The sequence below is a fragment of the Sander vitreus genome, chromosome 2, assembly GCF_031162955.1.
Source record: "Sander vitreus isolate 19-12246 chromosome 2, sanVit1, whole genome shotgun sequence".
NCBI classification, from domain to species: domain Eukaryota; kingdom Metazoa; phylum Chordata; class Actinopteri; order Perciformes; family Percidae; genus Sander; species Sander vitreus.
In genome coordinates, this window is record NC_135856.1 from 22079412 (window position 1) to 22093883 (window position 14472).

At 41.3% G+C, this 14472-nt stretch overlaps 1 protein-coding gene across 1 annotated transcript; it reads right to left on the bottom strand.

The window, feature by feature from the left end:
* Nucleotides 1-8897: 8897 nt before the first annotated feature.
* On the bottom strand, nt 8898-13232 carry LOC144530127 (uncharacterized protein C4orf54 homolog). The gene has a single exon (XM_078269569.1). It carries the CDS (start codon nt 13230-13232, stop codon nt 8898-8900), a length of 4335 nt encoding a protein of 1444 aa, XP_078125695.1.
* Nucleotides 13233-14472: the final 1240 nt, after the last annotated feature.

Below are 14472 nucleotides of genomic sequence, written 5' to 3' on the forward strand. Positions count from 1 at the left end.
ATGTTTAAGGAAGAAGATTGTTCATTTTAAAAATGTAAGCATATTGCAGCCAAACTTTTAGCTTTACTGAGAGACAACATGGTGTGATTTTTAATTTATTTTCTTGTGGTAAATTCCATAAATTTATATACTATTTTGGTACTACTTTCTTATAAATCACCATTCATAAAGGGTTTATAATTTGCAACTACAATTGCATTATTAATGATTAATAAATCATATATTCATATCAGTGGCTTATAATACATTAATGCATGTTTTCTAATCATTACTAAAGCCATTAGTTACAACTCCTAAACCCTTAAATAGAGTGTCTCATTAGAAAGTATAACTCTTTTTTTTTTTTACTATTCTTAACATCACTCTGAGCTGTAACACAAACATGAGTGATGACAACAAGAGTGATGTTGTTTACTTTTAATTTCTCTAGCAAATACTTCATGTGGGATTTTCTTTAGTGGTCATGTTAGGTTCAGACAGCAGCAAAAACTTGACCTAAATTCATGGACACAAACATGTTGAGTAGCTTGATTTTGAATTTATTGCAAACATATGAAGGCTTGTCAGTCTACATTACACTCATTCATCATATTTATTACTTTTCAAGATGTAAGTGCAAACACAGCAGCACTCACTTCTCCTTTCAAGGCATCTCCCCGCTGTCATCCTGACCTATCATCTTCTGGGGCAGTCACAGTTGACATCAGGCATATAATATATGCAATGCCACATAACAGAACAGCCATTAAGGCATGTCATTCAAATATGTGCCCTTTTTCTATGAACATTCATAAATACACTTATCTCAGACCATCTCACCTTTGGTTAACTCTCTTTCTTCATACAAAAGCAAACTTTGATACAGTCAGTTTCATATATGTTACCTCAAAATCAGCAGTTTGCTGAGGGACATCTGGAAGAATGTTTTAAAACAAATTATATTATCTATGTTACAGTGCATCTTTGGGCAAAATTCATCAGAAACAATTAACAATGTTTCATTTTACAATTAACAAGTCCATATAGTACTCCTGCTATCACCAATGTTCACAGCCATTTGTTGCTGTCAGTGTTGGTGACAAAAGAGTGATAAGTGCATTAAGTACATTATTACTCACAGATAAAGGTCTTAAAAGAAACTAATAAATTGCATATGGGAGTAAGGTTTTTTTTTGACCAGTTTTATGTTTATGACACCATTAAAATAGCTTGTTTACTGGAGCTTATACATTATAATTTAGTTTTTATTTATGTTAATCTTCACAGGGTTTCAAAAAGATATGTAAATGTGCTTTAATTAATCATCTGAAATGAGAGAAATGTGTGTTTTGGATAACTTGCTGATGAAACATAATTTAACTGGCACGAGGTAGTATATCATATCTCACAATTTTCACTTCACTCATATTTGGATATCTGGCAAAATTTCTGGCTGAACCTTTTTTTTAAAGTAATTTCTTTACAAAAGATTCATAATTTCTCAATAAATAACTGTTTGCACTGCTCACAACTGCCTTAGAGGCAGATTCATTTAAAAGTATAATTCAAATATTAAGTTTAGTACAATGGGTTATGAATTAAATATACAAATGTTAAGTCACATTTCACCTCAAAATGCATTAAATGTTGTTACATCAAGTTGTTTCAAAGAGTAGACCATGTCCAATCTACTGCACAGTCAGCAAGTCTTTCAAATCACGGCATGAATTCATATCACTTAAAATGAAATCAACTCATATGGTAATTTTAACATGTATTTTACAGAATTACGGTACATAGACTGACCAGCAGCTCCAAATACCTTCAATGTGTGTTTAGATTTGAAACATTAAAAATAGCAATCAACAGTTTGCATTAATCCTACATGGGATGCTGGTATAAATGATGCACAATAATCTATGATGCCCCACTGCATATTCAAAAGGAAACAGAACACACGGAAACATGACCTAAGAACTTTACTATACAGAAAGCGGTAATAAGGACGTCATCAGTTGGTGTGTCTTTTTAATGAAAACCTCAATTCATACACATTTAAACTAAAAAGGTCAAGGGGGTTAAAAAAGAAAAACTGACATTGCTGTGTGTAGAGTGTAAAGACACACCCAACACATGTGCAGTCTGTACGCTCCTGTCTACAGTGAAGTAACATGACTCCTTGTTGTATGCTCACAGAATACTGAAATGTCGTACATAACTGCCAGCCACGAACACGGACACATTCAGATATACACACACCAACTCCCACCACATTACACAAAAGTGTAAAATATACCAACACCAATAGAGGATGTTAACCCCTAAATGTCTCAGCTGGCTCTGACTCATTAGGCACAACACTACTTAGGAAATACTGACCTAAGTACATTGTTAAACCAGAGTCTCAGCTCCGCTTCATCTGAGCAACACACTTGGTGTGTTCCACTTTTTTTCTCTATCTAACATACAAGGAGCGTGCTTTTAAAATATAAACATACACCACTTCATACAGCATGTCAGTTGTAAAGGTATTAGCAGCATTTTGTAAGTCATGAGACAGAGGTTACACATACATTAAGTAGAATATGAGCCACGGACTCCTAAAAACATGGAAATGTTATTGTGAATGTGGAAAATTTGTGTTGGAGAGTAATACAATGATACATAACAATGTCAGATATTTACCATTTACTTGGTATATCTTAAAAAATATATTATTTTGAAATAAAATAATTGAACTTGGGGTGATTCAACATAACCCCTTAATCTGCATTTTCTTTTAAATTCAGTGCAGACAAATGGTCCCTGTCCTCAGAAAACTGTTATTATAGGTTGTATTCACCATAAGTAATTATCTTATTGTGTGAAATAAAGCAAGACTATGTAACTTTTAAATACCAATGGCCACTGTGGCCACAACAGCAAGCAGGATAATGGAATATTTAATTCCCCATCATTTCCCAAGATGTGATAGTGTTCTGTAAATTGTTTTCCATCTATAGGCATCCAGGAAGAATCTAAATAAGATGCCCGAAGAACCTTAGCTTACTCTTTTCAACATGAAAGAGCAGTGGTCCTACTCCAAGGTCTTCCAGATGTCTAAGCTTGTCACCCTCTCTGAGGGTGCGCCCAACCAACCTGCAAAGGGAACTAATTTTGGTGGCTTCATGCTGCCATTTCATTCTTTCAGTAATTACCCAACACTAATGATTACAAGTGAGGGTTGGAACATAGATCAACTGATGAGATGGAGAGCAACGCCATCAGGGTCAGCTATCTCTTCCCAACAACAGTTGGTTACAGCGTCTGCATTACTGCTGGCGTGGCACCAATCTGTCAGTCTCTGACTCCATCTTACCCTTACTTGTGTTAAAGACCCCAATATATTGAAGTCCTTTACTTCGGGCAGTGCGGCACACAAAACTCAAAGGAGCAATTCACCATTTCCTGGCAGAGTAACATGGCATCAGACTTGGAAGTACTGACCCTTGTGTCTGCTACTGTACACCTGGCCACAAACTATCTCAGTGCATGCTGGAAGTCACAGTCTGATTAAGCTGGCAGAACCACATTATCCACAAACACTCCACATCTTGGAAATTGTTCCTAGAATTAAAAAAAAAAATGTCTCGTAACAATGGCCCAGTACCCCATACTCCCGCAGTACCCAACACAAGATACAGTACCTCAAGGGAAACAAGCCTTCTCCAAATAGACGAAAGTTGACTTGATGGGCAAACTCCCATCACCTCTCTTGTGTCTTTGCAAGGTTAAAGAGTCAATCCACTGTTCTACAACCAGGACGGAATTGGCATTGCTCCTTCTTGAAACTTAAGTTTGGTCGGAGCCTCCTTTCCAGTAACCTGACGAGCCAGATAGTTTGTTACACAGAACTGTCTGAGAAGCCGTCATGGAAACTGTTTGGAAAAGGGCAGGCCCTTTCAAAAAATACCTGGCAGTTGATTGGATGAACGCATGCCAATGTTGTTTTGATATCTCGTGATATCGCAAGAATTCAGCTGCTGTGCAAGGTAACCTCTTTGGTGCCATGGTATAATTTTTCCGAGGAAGGTTAAGTATTGTGATACCCTAAAAGTTGGAGCACATCCTCTGGTCCCCTTTTTAAAAAATGGGAACCTCCCCCACTTCTGCCAGTCCACAACCACTAACCCTGACCGTTAAACGACATTGAGGAGGCATGTTGGTGGCATCAAGACAGCCCCACAATGTCCAGAGCTTTCAGCATCTGGAGCATTGTGGAGCTTTTTTACTACCTCAGTGATCTCAGTTTTTGCATCTATGACCACAGAAGCTCCAGTCCTCCTGTCCTCCTGATACCTGTATGCTGCCTCAGGAATCCCTTCTGCCAAACAAGCCTGAAAAGACCCTTTTCTGAGTTTAACGGCCTCCTTCGCCACTGGCAGGTTCTTTGGTTGCCAGCACAACAAGCACAGGCAACCTTTTGGCCACAACTCCATGCAGTCCCTTCTGCAATGGAGGCTTTGAACATACAGTAGCCCACTCTTGATTCAATTTCCAAAGCTTTTCCTGGAATGCAGGAAAGATTATTCGGGAAGTGGGAGTTTTACCGATGTCTCTTTAATAATGGCAGTTTATATGGAAAATATTTTTTCTTTATTTTAGTTGCAGTACCTTGTTGGGCCGCTGGAATAAACTGGCAGCAAGGCTTTGTGGTAAAACCAATGAAACGTTAATCCATGACATCCTAAAATAGAGTGTAACAGTAGCACAACTGGAGACATAATGTCAGTAAACTGACTCAGTAATGTCAGTTACACAGTAATATCTATCAAGTTTGCCGACATTAGCTACTGTAACATGGTCAAACCAAAACAAGAGAGGTTGTGGCATCAAATCCCCTGAGTCTATTGAGTTCAGCAAGGTTATTTTTTATTGCTTATAAATTCAACTTTTCATTTGTAAAATAAAGATGTTTTTCCTTTCAAAAGTTACATAGACTCGCTTTAAAGACATGGTAACATTAAATTCATAATAATAAAATAGTGGCTTAGCAAATAATGACTAACACTGAACTGTAATAAAATGCCTGCTTTGTTTCCTTTTGAATAGACATGTCGCAGGGCCCAAACAGCATTTCAAAAGTTCTAGACAGCAGCTGAATGGAAAGTATTACAAAGCAGCTTCATATAGCAACATGGCAGAGCATCAGCCAGAGGACGTGGCTTAATGCGTTTACCCTACAAAGTGCTGCAATGCATAGGGATTACAGTAATGTCTGCAAGTATAAACAACACAACAGAGTGGGGATACAAATATTGTTGTTGGTGAAAGTTGTCCTCTGGAGTAGATCACAGGTGGGTGGGGTGAAAACTGCACTTACGGTGAATGATGGCCGATTCTTCGGTAGAGATGTCTGGAGGTGACATAAAAGAAGACATAAAATGGGTGGTAAACTCTGATGGATGCAATGAAAAAAACTGGGATTTTAGAGGAGAAAAAATGATTTAGTTTTTGTCCAGTTTATGATAGAAGTCATTGTCCTAAGGCATTGTAATGTGACTTTTTAGCCTGTAGTTCCTGGTTCTGAATCAGCTGACCAGATTCAGTCAAATCACTGCCAGCGGCACGCTGCTTGATTTGTTTACGTAGGAGTGCTGGAGGTCGACAGTGCTCTCCACCTCCTTCTCCCCATTTAGGAAAAAGCAGAAGGGGAGGGGGCTATTAAAAGTTGACCCCATCTCAGCCCCGCAGACTCACTTCCAAGCTGGAGTTGCAGCAGCATCTGATCTCTCCAAGCAGCTGTCCTCTTCCTGTATCAGCACAACAAATACTTTACATTGCCTGACCTTTTCCTCCTGCATCACTATCCCAGCCATGCCCCCTTGTCCCTCCACCGACTAACACCCCCACACCCGCACGCACACACGCACGCACACACGCATGCACGCACGCACACACGCATGCACGCACACACGCACGCACACACACACACCTTCTGTTCCTCTTCGCACCACTATTCAACCCCATGCTAGGCCCCTGCCTGCCACGCATCCAGCTGACATGTATCCTTCATGCTCTTGCAGTTGTATTGTTGCTCTGACACATTAGCTGAGAATGGACTGTGACTTGTTGTAAGTGTGTATATATACTGTGTATGAGAAACTGAGAATGAATGTTTTTGGGCTACAGCATTTAACGGTGTAAAGAGAGAGGGAATTACTCTTTGTGTCCGTCTTTTTGTATATCCTTCTATATTTCTGCATTTCTGCCTGCTTGTCCATTTAGAAAAACTTCATCACCAGCTGGATGGATTATTGAAGTTGTCTCCTGTCAGACCTTACCTTAAAATGTCTACTGGATAGCAAGTAGGAAACAGGAGAATTGAGGACATTATTACTATTTTCAAATCTTTACACTGCTTTGCACTGCTGCAAAGTATGCTCCCTTGTCTTTAACTGCCTAGAGTCAGGACCAAACAATGGCAAAGCAACATTATTAATACTTCACACCAACAGGGCCAACCTCTAAATACCTTATTTCCATTTGACTAATTTATTTTCTTAACCCCACTTCTATTTTAATCAAGTCTATTATCCTTCTCGTCTTTAAAATGTGTTCATGTTTTTTGATTGTTTATAAAGTTTTGATTATGGAACACATTTTAATAATAACGCATGTCATAGTGAGAAAAGCACAGGTGTAATTCTGTAATAAAATAATAATGGTTGTATTTCACATTGGTGTTTCAGTTACTTGCACTATGCATGCAGTTCACAGCTTACTGGCACACTCAATAACTTTTATTTGTCACACCTGTGCCTTTTCTGCTATGACGAGTCGAAATGTCTGCTGTGAGAAAGGAATAATAACTGGCTCGCTATACATTATATACATTATGTACATACTAAATGTGGTAAGTGTGTTGTGTGTGTAATACATTTTTAAACAGGATGTTAGCATTTAACTTAGCTCTACTTGAGACAGCTAAAGGATTTTAAAAACAGATTTTTTGTTTCCAAGCAAGCTTAGTAAATGTGATATATGTAAATGTTTTGTTAATAGTAAGCATTGCATTAGCAGCACACACACACACACAGAGGTACACATTGCAGCTAAAGGTAAAGCTGTAGCTGATGGATATTCAGCTAACCCTGAAAAGGTAAAGCTTATAGATGAGCTTGACATGTCTGACATGTACCAAAGTGACCACTTCTTCTACATGCAGAAAGTTTTGGTTTTATTTACTGAGGTTTTGAGATTTCTAATACTAATACTTATGCTACTAAGTCAGTGCAAGTAAAGTTGAATTGTATTCAAATTGTGGTACGAGAAACAATTTCCTGGCCACTCAAGATAATCGAGAGACCTCGCTATACTATGCTAAGTATGTAAGTCAGTCAGACAAAGTTCTAAAATAAATCTATTGAAGTTTGTGGAATATACCAATCTATAAACCTTTACAAAAAAACTAAAACTGTCTGCTACATAAAGGTAAGTGGACCTTTTAGTTGTTCCTTATTTGTGTGAACTGAACTTTTAAGCTACATGTTTAGCTTATTCTTTTTGGACTAAGTATAAAATGCAAAAAAGGAACGAACACATTTATGAACTGTAACATTATCCAAGTAATTAAAGCATTTCCAACACTGATTAAGAAAAGCCTGAGGTGTCACTGACTTGAACACTTTACTGTGACACTTTCCAACCCTGAGAATAAAGCATGTAAACAAACTTGTCTCGCACTATTCAAATAGCCCGACGATGTGTAATGCAGAGAAAAGGGAACTCAACCGACTTGCTCCGGGCTGAGGCTGAAAATCCCAGCATGCCCAGTGGAGTCAGGTTACCTGTCATGAAGCTACTGCATGTCTATTAACACAGACATGCCACTGCTGAAGCAGCCGAGCTGGACTACTGCTTTAGCAACATTTACAACCAAAAAATGGAAAAAACTCATGTAGTACACGTAATGACTGTGTGAGTGTTACAATAGTGTGTAGTGTGAGTGTACAATGAGAGCCCTTGGTTCAGCTTCAACCTCAAAACACCAAACCATATAAATCTCACTGTCAAATTAGTGAATGGATAACTTATTAAGATGAGCGGAACGTGACCAATTACAAGAATAGGCTCATTGCTGTAATTGAGTCACTTTTTGACCTTATGAGCACAGCCCTAAAAACTATGGATCTCAAAAATGTCCATTTTTGATAAATGTTTTACCTTTATGACATTATTATTATTATTATTATTTTTTTATTTTTCATTATTACAATGGCCAATTTCCTCAATCCCTGTAAATAGCATTTTATCTTATTTTAATTTGACAAAATAATCTTAGCTCAAGGTTCCCTTTCCACATGCTAGCAGACGCTATCCGCTGATGAAGATCAGTGAGACACAGATGAAAGCTCTGGAAAAAGACCAAAGCTAGGCTATGGTCTTTTATGGTTATATGCAACCAACTAAGTCAGAGATGTCTTCAAATGAGACTACTTTTTAAGTTATTGTTAGCTTTGCATACAAGTAAACATACTTCTACTTCAGCAATATGAGACAAATAATAAGAAATATTTAAACTGAGTAACATTACAACTTTGAGCGATAATGCATTTACTTAGTACATTCTCCTCCCCTCTGTGCTATATGATGAATGTGACTGAATTGCACACCTGCATTACCATATTGCACACACAACTGTTTTTGCGCATTTAACCATATGGATTTAATGGGTTCCGTAAAGTTGACAGTAAGCGTGTGTGCAACATTTAAAAAAAATACATATTTTATCTGGTTTCAATCAGATGTATTAAAATGTTAAATAAATAAAATCACATTTACATTCACTTACAGACACAAAGAAGAATGGTAGTAGGAGTCAAGGGGACATATGTGAATATGTGCTAACTTACATGTATGATGGGATGTTGCCTTGGTCACCGATGCTCCACTACAAAGCTCATTGTTGTTCCATCAAAGGAGGGCGGTGCGATGATTCTTGGACCTTGTTGCGTTGTGATGCTGATAACTGGCTTCCTGTCAGAGGTCGTTGCACCTCCGCTGGCGCTCACATGTCCCAAACTTACAGGAAGCTGCAGTGGTCCTTGTGGAGCCTCACCTTTTGCACTGTAATACACATTCTCTGCGCCTGCTGCATTCGTTTCCGGCTTAGGGCTTCTGGCGTTTTTTACCTTTTCTCCACCTGCATCCTCAGAGTGACACGGTGACTGTGGCAACACCGCCTGGGCTAATAGAGTGGGAGAGGGGATGAAGCCTGGGTAGATCATGTAGGTGGGGGCGTACGCTCCTGGGCTCAGGGCCAGGGGGGACAAAGAGACAGGCACAGGGGTGACAGGTGCCACAGGAGAATGGGGCATGGGTACATCCACATACTGGCCTGTCTCAGGGTCGAATAGTCTCTTTGTGGCGGCCTGTATGGGTGTGTCAACCAGGTAATAATGGCCTGTTGTGGGGTCCAAAAGCATCTTGCGCTGGGTTTGTGGGACTGCCTCTCCAGTAGAAGGTGTAGGTGACACACTCGGGACAGATGGAGAGAAACACAGCACCTGCTGCTGTGCTTGAGGCCCTGTTGTTGGCCCCGAGTGGTAGATGCTTGAAGCTGGGTACTCAATGATTAACGGAGATCTTTTTTGCTCAGGTGTCTTCCTGTCACCTGTTTTGATTTGGCTATTGTTTGAACTCACCTCCCTCAAAACAGGCTCTTGATTCAGCAGTTTGATTTCATTTGTGTACCCCAGCCCCGGTATGGTTAAATAGTTCTCAGAGTCTGAGCAGGCCTGTGTGACAGTGGGATTAGTGGGAATGATTTTGACCTTTCCCGGCTCCACCTGGCCGTGTTTTGGGGGCTCTATTTTCACCGACAGTGGAGCCACTGGTGTCTTGGAGCTTTTCATAGTCAATGATGTTTGCAGCACAGAGCTTTGTGGAATAGGGTTACTATCTGAACGAATGCTGACACGTGCCTTATTGCCGAAATGAAGGACATGTTTGTTACTAAATGTTTTACTTTGCTGTGATTGTGTTTGAAACGTGTCATGGTTATATGGAACATGTATGATATTCAGAGCTCCTTTATCTTCCTGTGACTGAGGAATCCTGTCAGTGTTTGCTGTCTCAAGCTCCTCTGCCCCCTGCTCCTCACTGGCAATAAGCGACAACACATGGCTATCTGTGATTGGTTGTGGAGCATGAGTTTTACGCTTCCATTCATTTCTATCAAAAACATAAAGCTGCTCCATTGTTTTGACTGCAGCTTTAAGCTTCTCTAACGCGGCCTGTTTTGGTATTTTGGGCTCATTTCTCTTTTCAGCCGTCTCACATGCAAACTTTTCCTGCCTCTGTTTTGTCAGTTTGGTTTCACTATTTGGCTGAATTTCTGACTGGTCAGGGGGAAGCTGCTTTGATACAACAATTGGCACCCTACTGGCTGTGCAATGTGATGGTGTATTTTCACTTTGAGATGTTTTAGATGAGATGCCTGCCTCTGCTTGCGTCTGTAACACCTCAGCTGTCTGTTGTTTAACATTTGTTTTTACAGAGTGACATTTAATCACAATAGGAGATGGTGATACATGCTTAACTGGCTCCTTTGTGGCCTCAAGTTTATCAGCTGCTGTGGAACATTTACTCTCACTACTTTCCAATGAAACAAAGCGATATGAACTTTTTACCAATTTACGGACATCTCTGACCTGATATATTGGTGTTTGAAACTTGCATTTGGTGTCTCTTATGTCTCTAACTGTGAAGTTTGGGATTTTATCTGAAGCAGACAAAACGTGGCATTTGGCTTCACCTGCTGCTCTGAATGTGTTCACAGTGTTGAAACTTAGTTTAGGGGTTAACAGGTTGGCAATATTCAGTGTACAGCCTTTATCTTCCTTCACACTCCTCAGGCATATTTTTATCTCAGGGGTTTTTCCCCCCTTCTCGTTTTCTTCTTTGCCTACTATGTTTCCATTATTGCCCGTCTGAAACTCTTTTACGCATTTCTGTGGGCCAACAGGTCCGCCTGTGACAGGTGCACAGCTTTGCAAGTCTTTGGTAAAATCCTTCTCTTTTGATAGGAGCTGGCAGCTTGGAACAAAAAGCAGTCTTGTCAGCATGCTGCTGGTGTCTAATCCTTTTGCTGTGGTCTGCGTGTCAGTTACAGATGTGGGTTCATTTACAGGTTCTGGCTCATCTTGTTTTAGTAAATTAAATGCACTACTTTGACTGTGGCTGAGGGATGCTTTTGGAGGCTCCTGTTGTCCCTTTTCTGAATCATCTTTGTTGCTTTTCTGCTCCTCTGCAGCCTCACAGTAACTGGATCTGCTGCCCACTAGGCATTGATCATCAGCAGAAATATAACCTGAACCTGATTCTGATGTCTGTCTTCGTAAGCCTCTTCCTTGACTACTTTCTTTCATCCCATCTTGATCTTTGAGGTGAAAAGTCGGGGAGAGAGCTGGGTATGTGTCACAAATTTCACCCCTCTCCATTTTGCGCTCCTGTTCAAACTGCATCTTTTTGGAAATCACATTTTTCAGTAGACTTGATGCAAAAACTGCTCTTTTGTGTGTATCCTCCATGCTATCTGTGTGATCACATTGCATCTCACACCCTGACCTGGCCAACACAGCCCCAGTAACCTTATTGGATTGTGCTTTCTTGGAGCATTTTGGACGTCTGGCGCCTTCAGGCGCTTCAACATTATAGCGGAAATTCAGCGTGACTCCATGCTGCTTTGACTGAACAGGATCTTTCAGTTCGATCTTTTTGCTAGAAGAGGATGATTGTTGAGAAGATGTTCTCTTGTGCAGTGCGTACATTTTGGTTTGTGGAGCTTTCATGCCGGTAATTGACTTACCATGCCTCTTACTCTCCACAGTCTTATTCATTTCCCAAGTTGCGCTAGAAGTCTTGTGCGCAATTACACTCCGCTCTCTTCCCCGCGATATGTTTCCATAATTCCAGTCCACATAAGCTGACCACTTATTTAGCCCATACTCAGACATAGAGGACTCACTAGAGGTACTAAGATTAATGGCATCGAAGTATGGACATGCCAAGCTCCGGAAAGATTTGGCGGTTAAATTACGCACCTCTTTGTCAGCGTCGTCCAGCTCACTGATGGAGCTGGACGCTCCGCTGGAATACTCATTAATATCTTTCCGTCTTAGTTTGGATGCAAGGTGCTGACGGCCCGGAGCAGGGATGAAGTATTGGGCTCTGTCGCACAAGGGCCCCACTCTGGAGCCAGAGCTCACAAAAGAGACGTGGCTCCCGTCTCCAAAGTGTTTTGTGTACCCACAGGTGCTGTTATCAAAGAAATTGACAGGTTCATTTACCGCCCTGGAGGATGCTTTTATTGATAAATGAATTTTCCCCGCATTAGCTTCTCCGCTGTAGCTTTTGCACACGCTTTCATCTGAGCTGGCACATTTGTCCGAGTCACAAAGATCACTGTCCTCCTGCTCGGTACTGACAACTGCTCCACCAAGATTAGCCTGCACTTTCGCCTGGCTGCTGCCCTCAAGTATCAACGTCCCCCCCTGCGTTTCATCGCTTTCAAAAGACGCGTAATCCACAAAGGAATACACCAGGTTGTCGTCTTCAAGATCCCAACAGGTTCCTCTCCCCAGGTCGTAATCTACGTCGTGATCGAGCTCGGTCAGCTGGATTTCGTGCGTGGTGATATAGTGAGACTCGTCCTCCACGGTGTCGGAGCCGCAGTGGTCGGACAGCACCGCACTGGCACCATCATCAGACTCCGTCTTGCTGTTCAGATACATGTCCGTGTATTGGAGCTCATCACTCTCACTGCATACATGTTCACTGCAGTCACTCGGGTCGAGCTCGGCCTGGCGCTGCTTCTCATTCTCCAAGTCCTGATCGGTGTTGGGACCTCTGGTCAGAGTTTCCAAAGGAGGCTCACCCGAAACAGGCCCGGGGAAGGTGGCCTGCTTGTCCTCTAACTGCTCTTCAACAAAGTACTTTGAAATCATTTTTCCCTCCTCGTCATGCTCCCCCTGCTTTGAACTATCGCATTTGATAACAGACAGCTGGTTTCCCTCGCCAGTGAAAGAAACTTTCACTGTTTTTGCGCCGTCCGGTTTCATGTCCAGGTCCACATAGTTGGACTCGTCGCTTTTTGTCTCTTTGGCGTGGCCCTTACTGCGCGTGTTGTCCTTATGCTTGTCCTCTGGGAGCAGCTTCCTGTGAAGTAGGGTGTCATCTCGGTAAGTGAGAGTTTCCTCCGCTGCTTCCATTTGGACCGGTCTTACCGTCAGGTGGTCCTCGTTTACGATGTTATCCCGACACAGGACGGAAAACTCTGCATGCTGGAGGGACGAGGAGGGTGGACAGCGAAGACGGTGAGAGAGAGAGAGAGAGAGAGAGAGAGAGAGAGAGAGAGAGAGAGAGAGAGAGAGATGGGGGGAGTCCCAAGGAAAATCCCACGATGATTTCTGGTGTGAATCTCAGTGTGGGGAGGCTGCAAGGGCGTAACTTTGGGTTCAACATCGGGGGGCGATCTCCACTTCAAACATTTCATTTTCAGCATTCTGGACAATTTTTCTGCAACTATTTGTGCCTTTTCTGCATCAAGTTATGGCGCACATGTCTTTGTTTATGTACAAGAATTTATAATAGGTTTTTGGGGTGGGTTGCACTGGCCAGTTTGGATTATTGGGGAGGTTGTAACCCACCACCCCCCCTGTAAATTACGCCTGTTGGAGGTTGTGTACCATTTTCAAACCTGAACATGAAGCATGAGGCCTTGTGAAGAAGAAGAAAAATGCCAAGATTCAGCACCTTTCCTGGAGGAACAGCTCCCCTCTCTTTCAGAATTTCTTAAGCACATTCTCTGAGAGATTAGCATTTCTCTAAACATTGCAGGAAGAAATCACCACATGGGTTTATAGTATTTCAGTTGTCCCCGTATATATAAATTTACATAAAGTGCTTGTTGTGAATGGACATTGACAGCGACAGACATGAGTTTATTTAGCTGGGTTTAGTATAGCCTATTGACATAACTACTGTCATTTTGTCACAGTTCGTTAGACATGGCCGCATTGTCCAAAAAGCAGTAATAAAGAGAAATAGGATTGAGGTGGCATTGATGCACTGACTGCAGAATTTAAACTTCTTGAGTGAGTCACGGCCTTTTGCAGGACATAGTGTTGTACTGCACAGTATATAAAATGGTGTGGTGATTGCTCCTATTGTTGTTGCTTTTTTTTTTTTTTAAATACATTAAAAATGAAGGTAAACATAAAGAGTACTAATAATATATGTGGACCAGAGAATGCCGTTAGTGCTCTGCCCCTCTCACTGAAACAGCTGCCTTTCCTTGATGGAGAAAAATGTTCCCCACCAGCTGGTGCCAGTCAGCTAAAAGAATTTACTACAAGTTCATGCTGTCGTCTGTAGATCTAGTTTGAGATTTGTGTCAGTCGACTCTAATCCACTCCCACCACTGGGACTCATGGGAGATTAGACAAATGT

What these genes read in the sequence shown, in the direction of transcription:
- LOC144530127 (XM_078269569.1), bottom strand. Translation starts at nt 13,232, where the DNA reads ATGGAAGCAGCGGAGGAAACTCTCACTTACCGAGATGACACCCTACTT.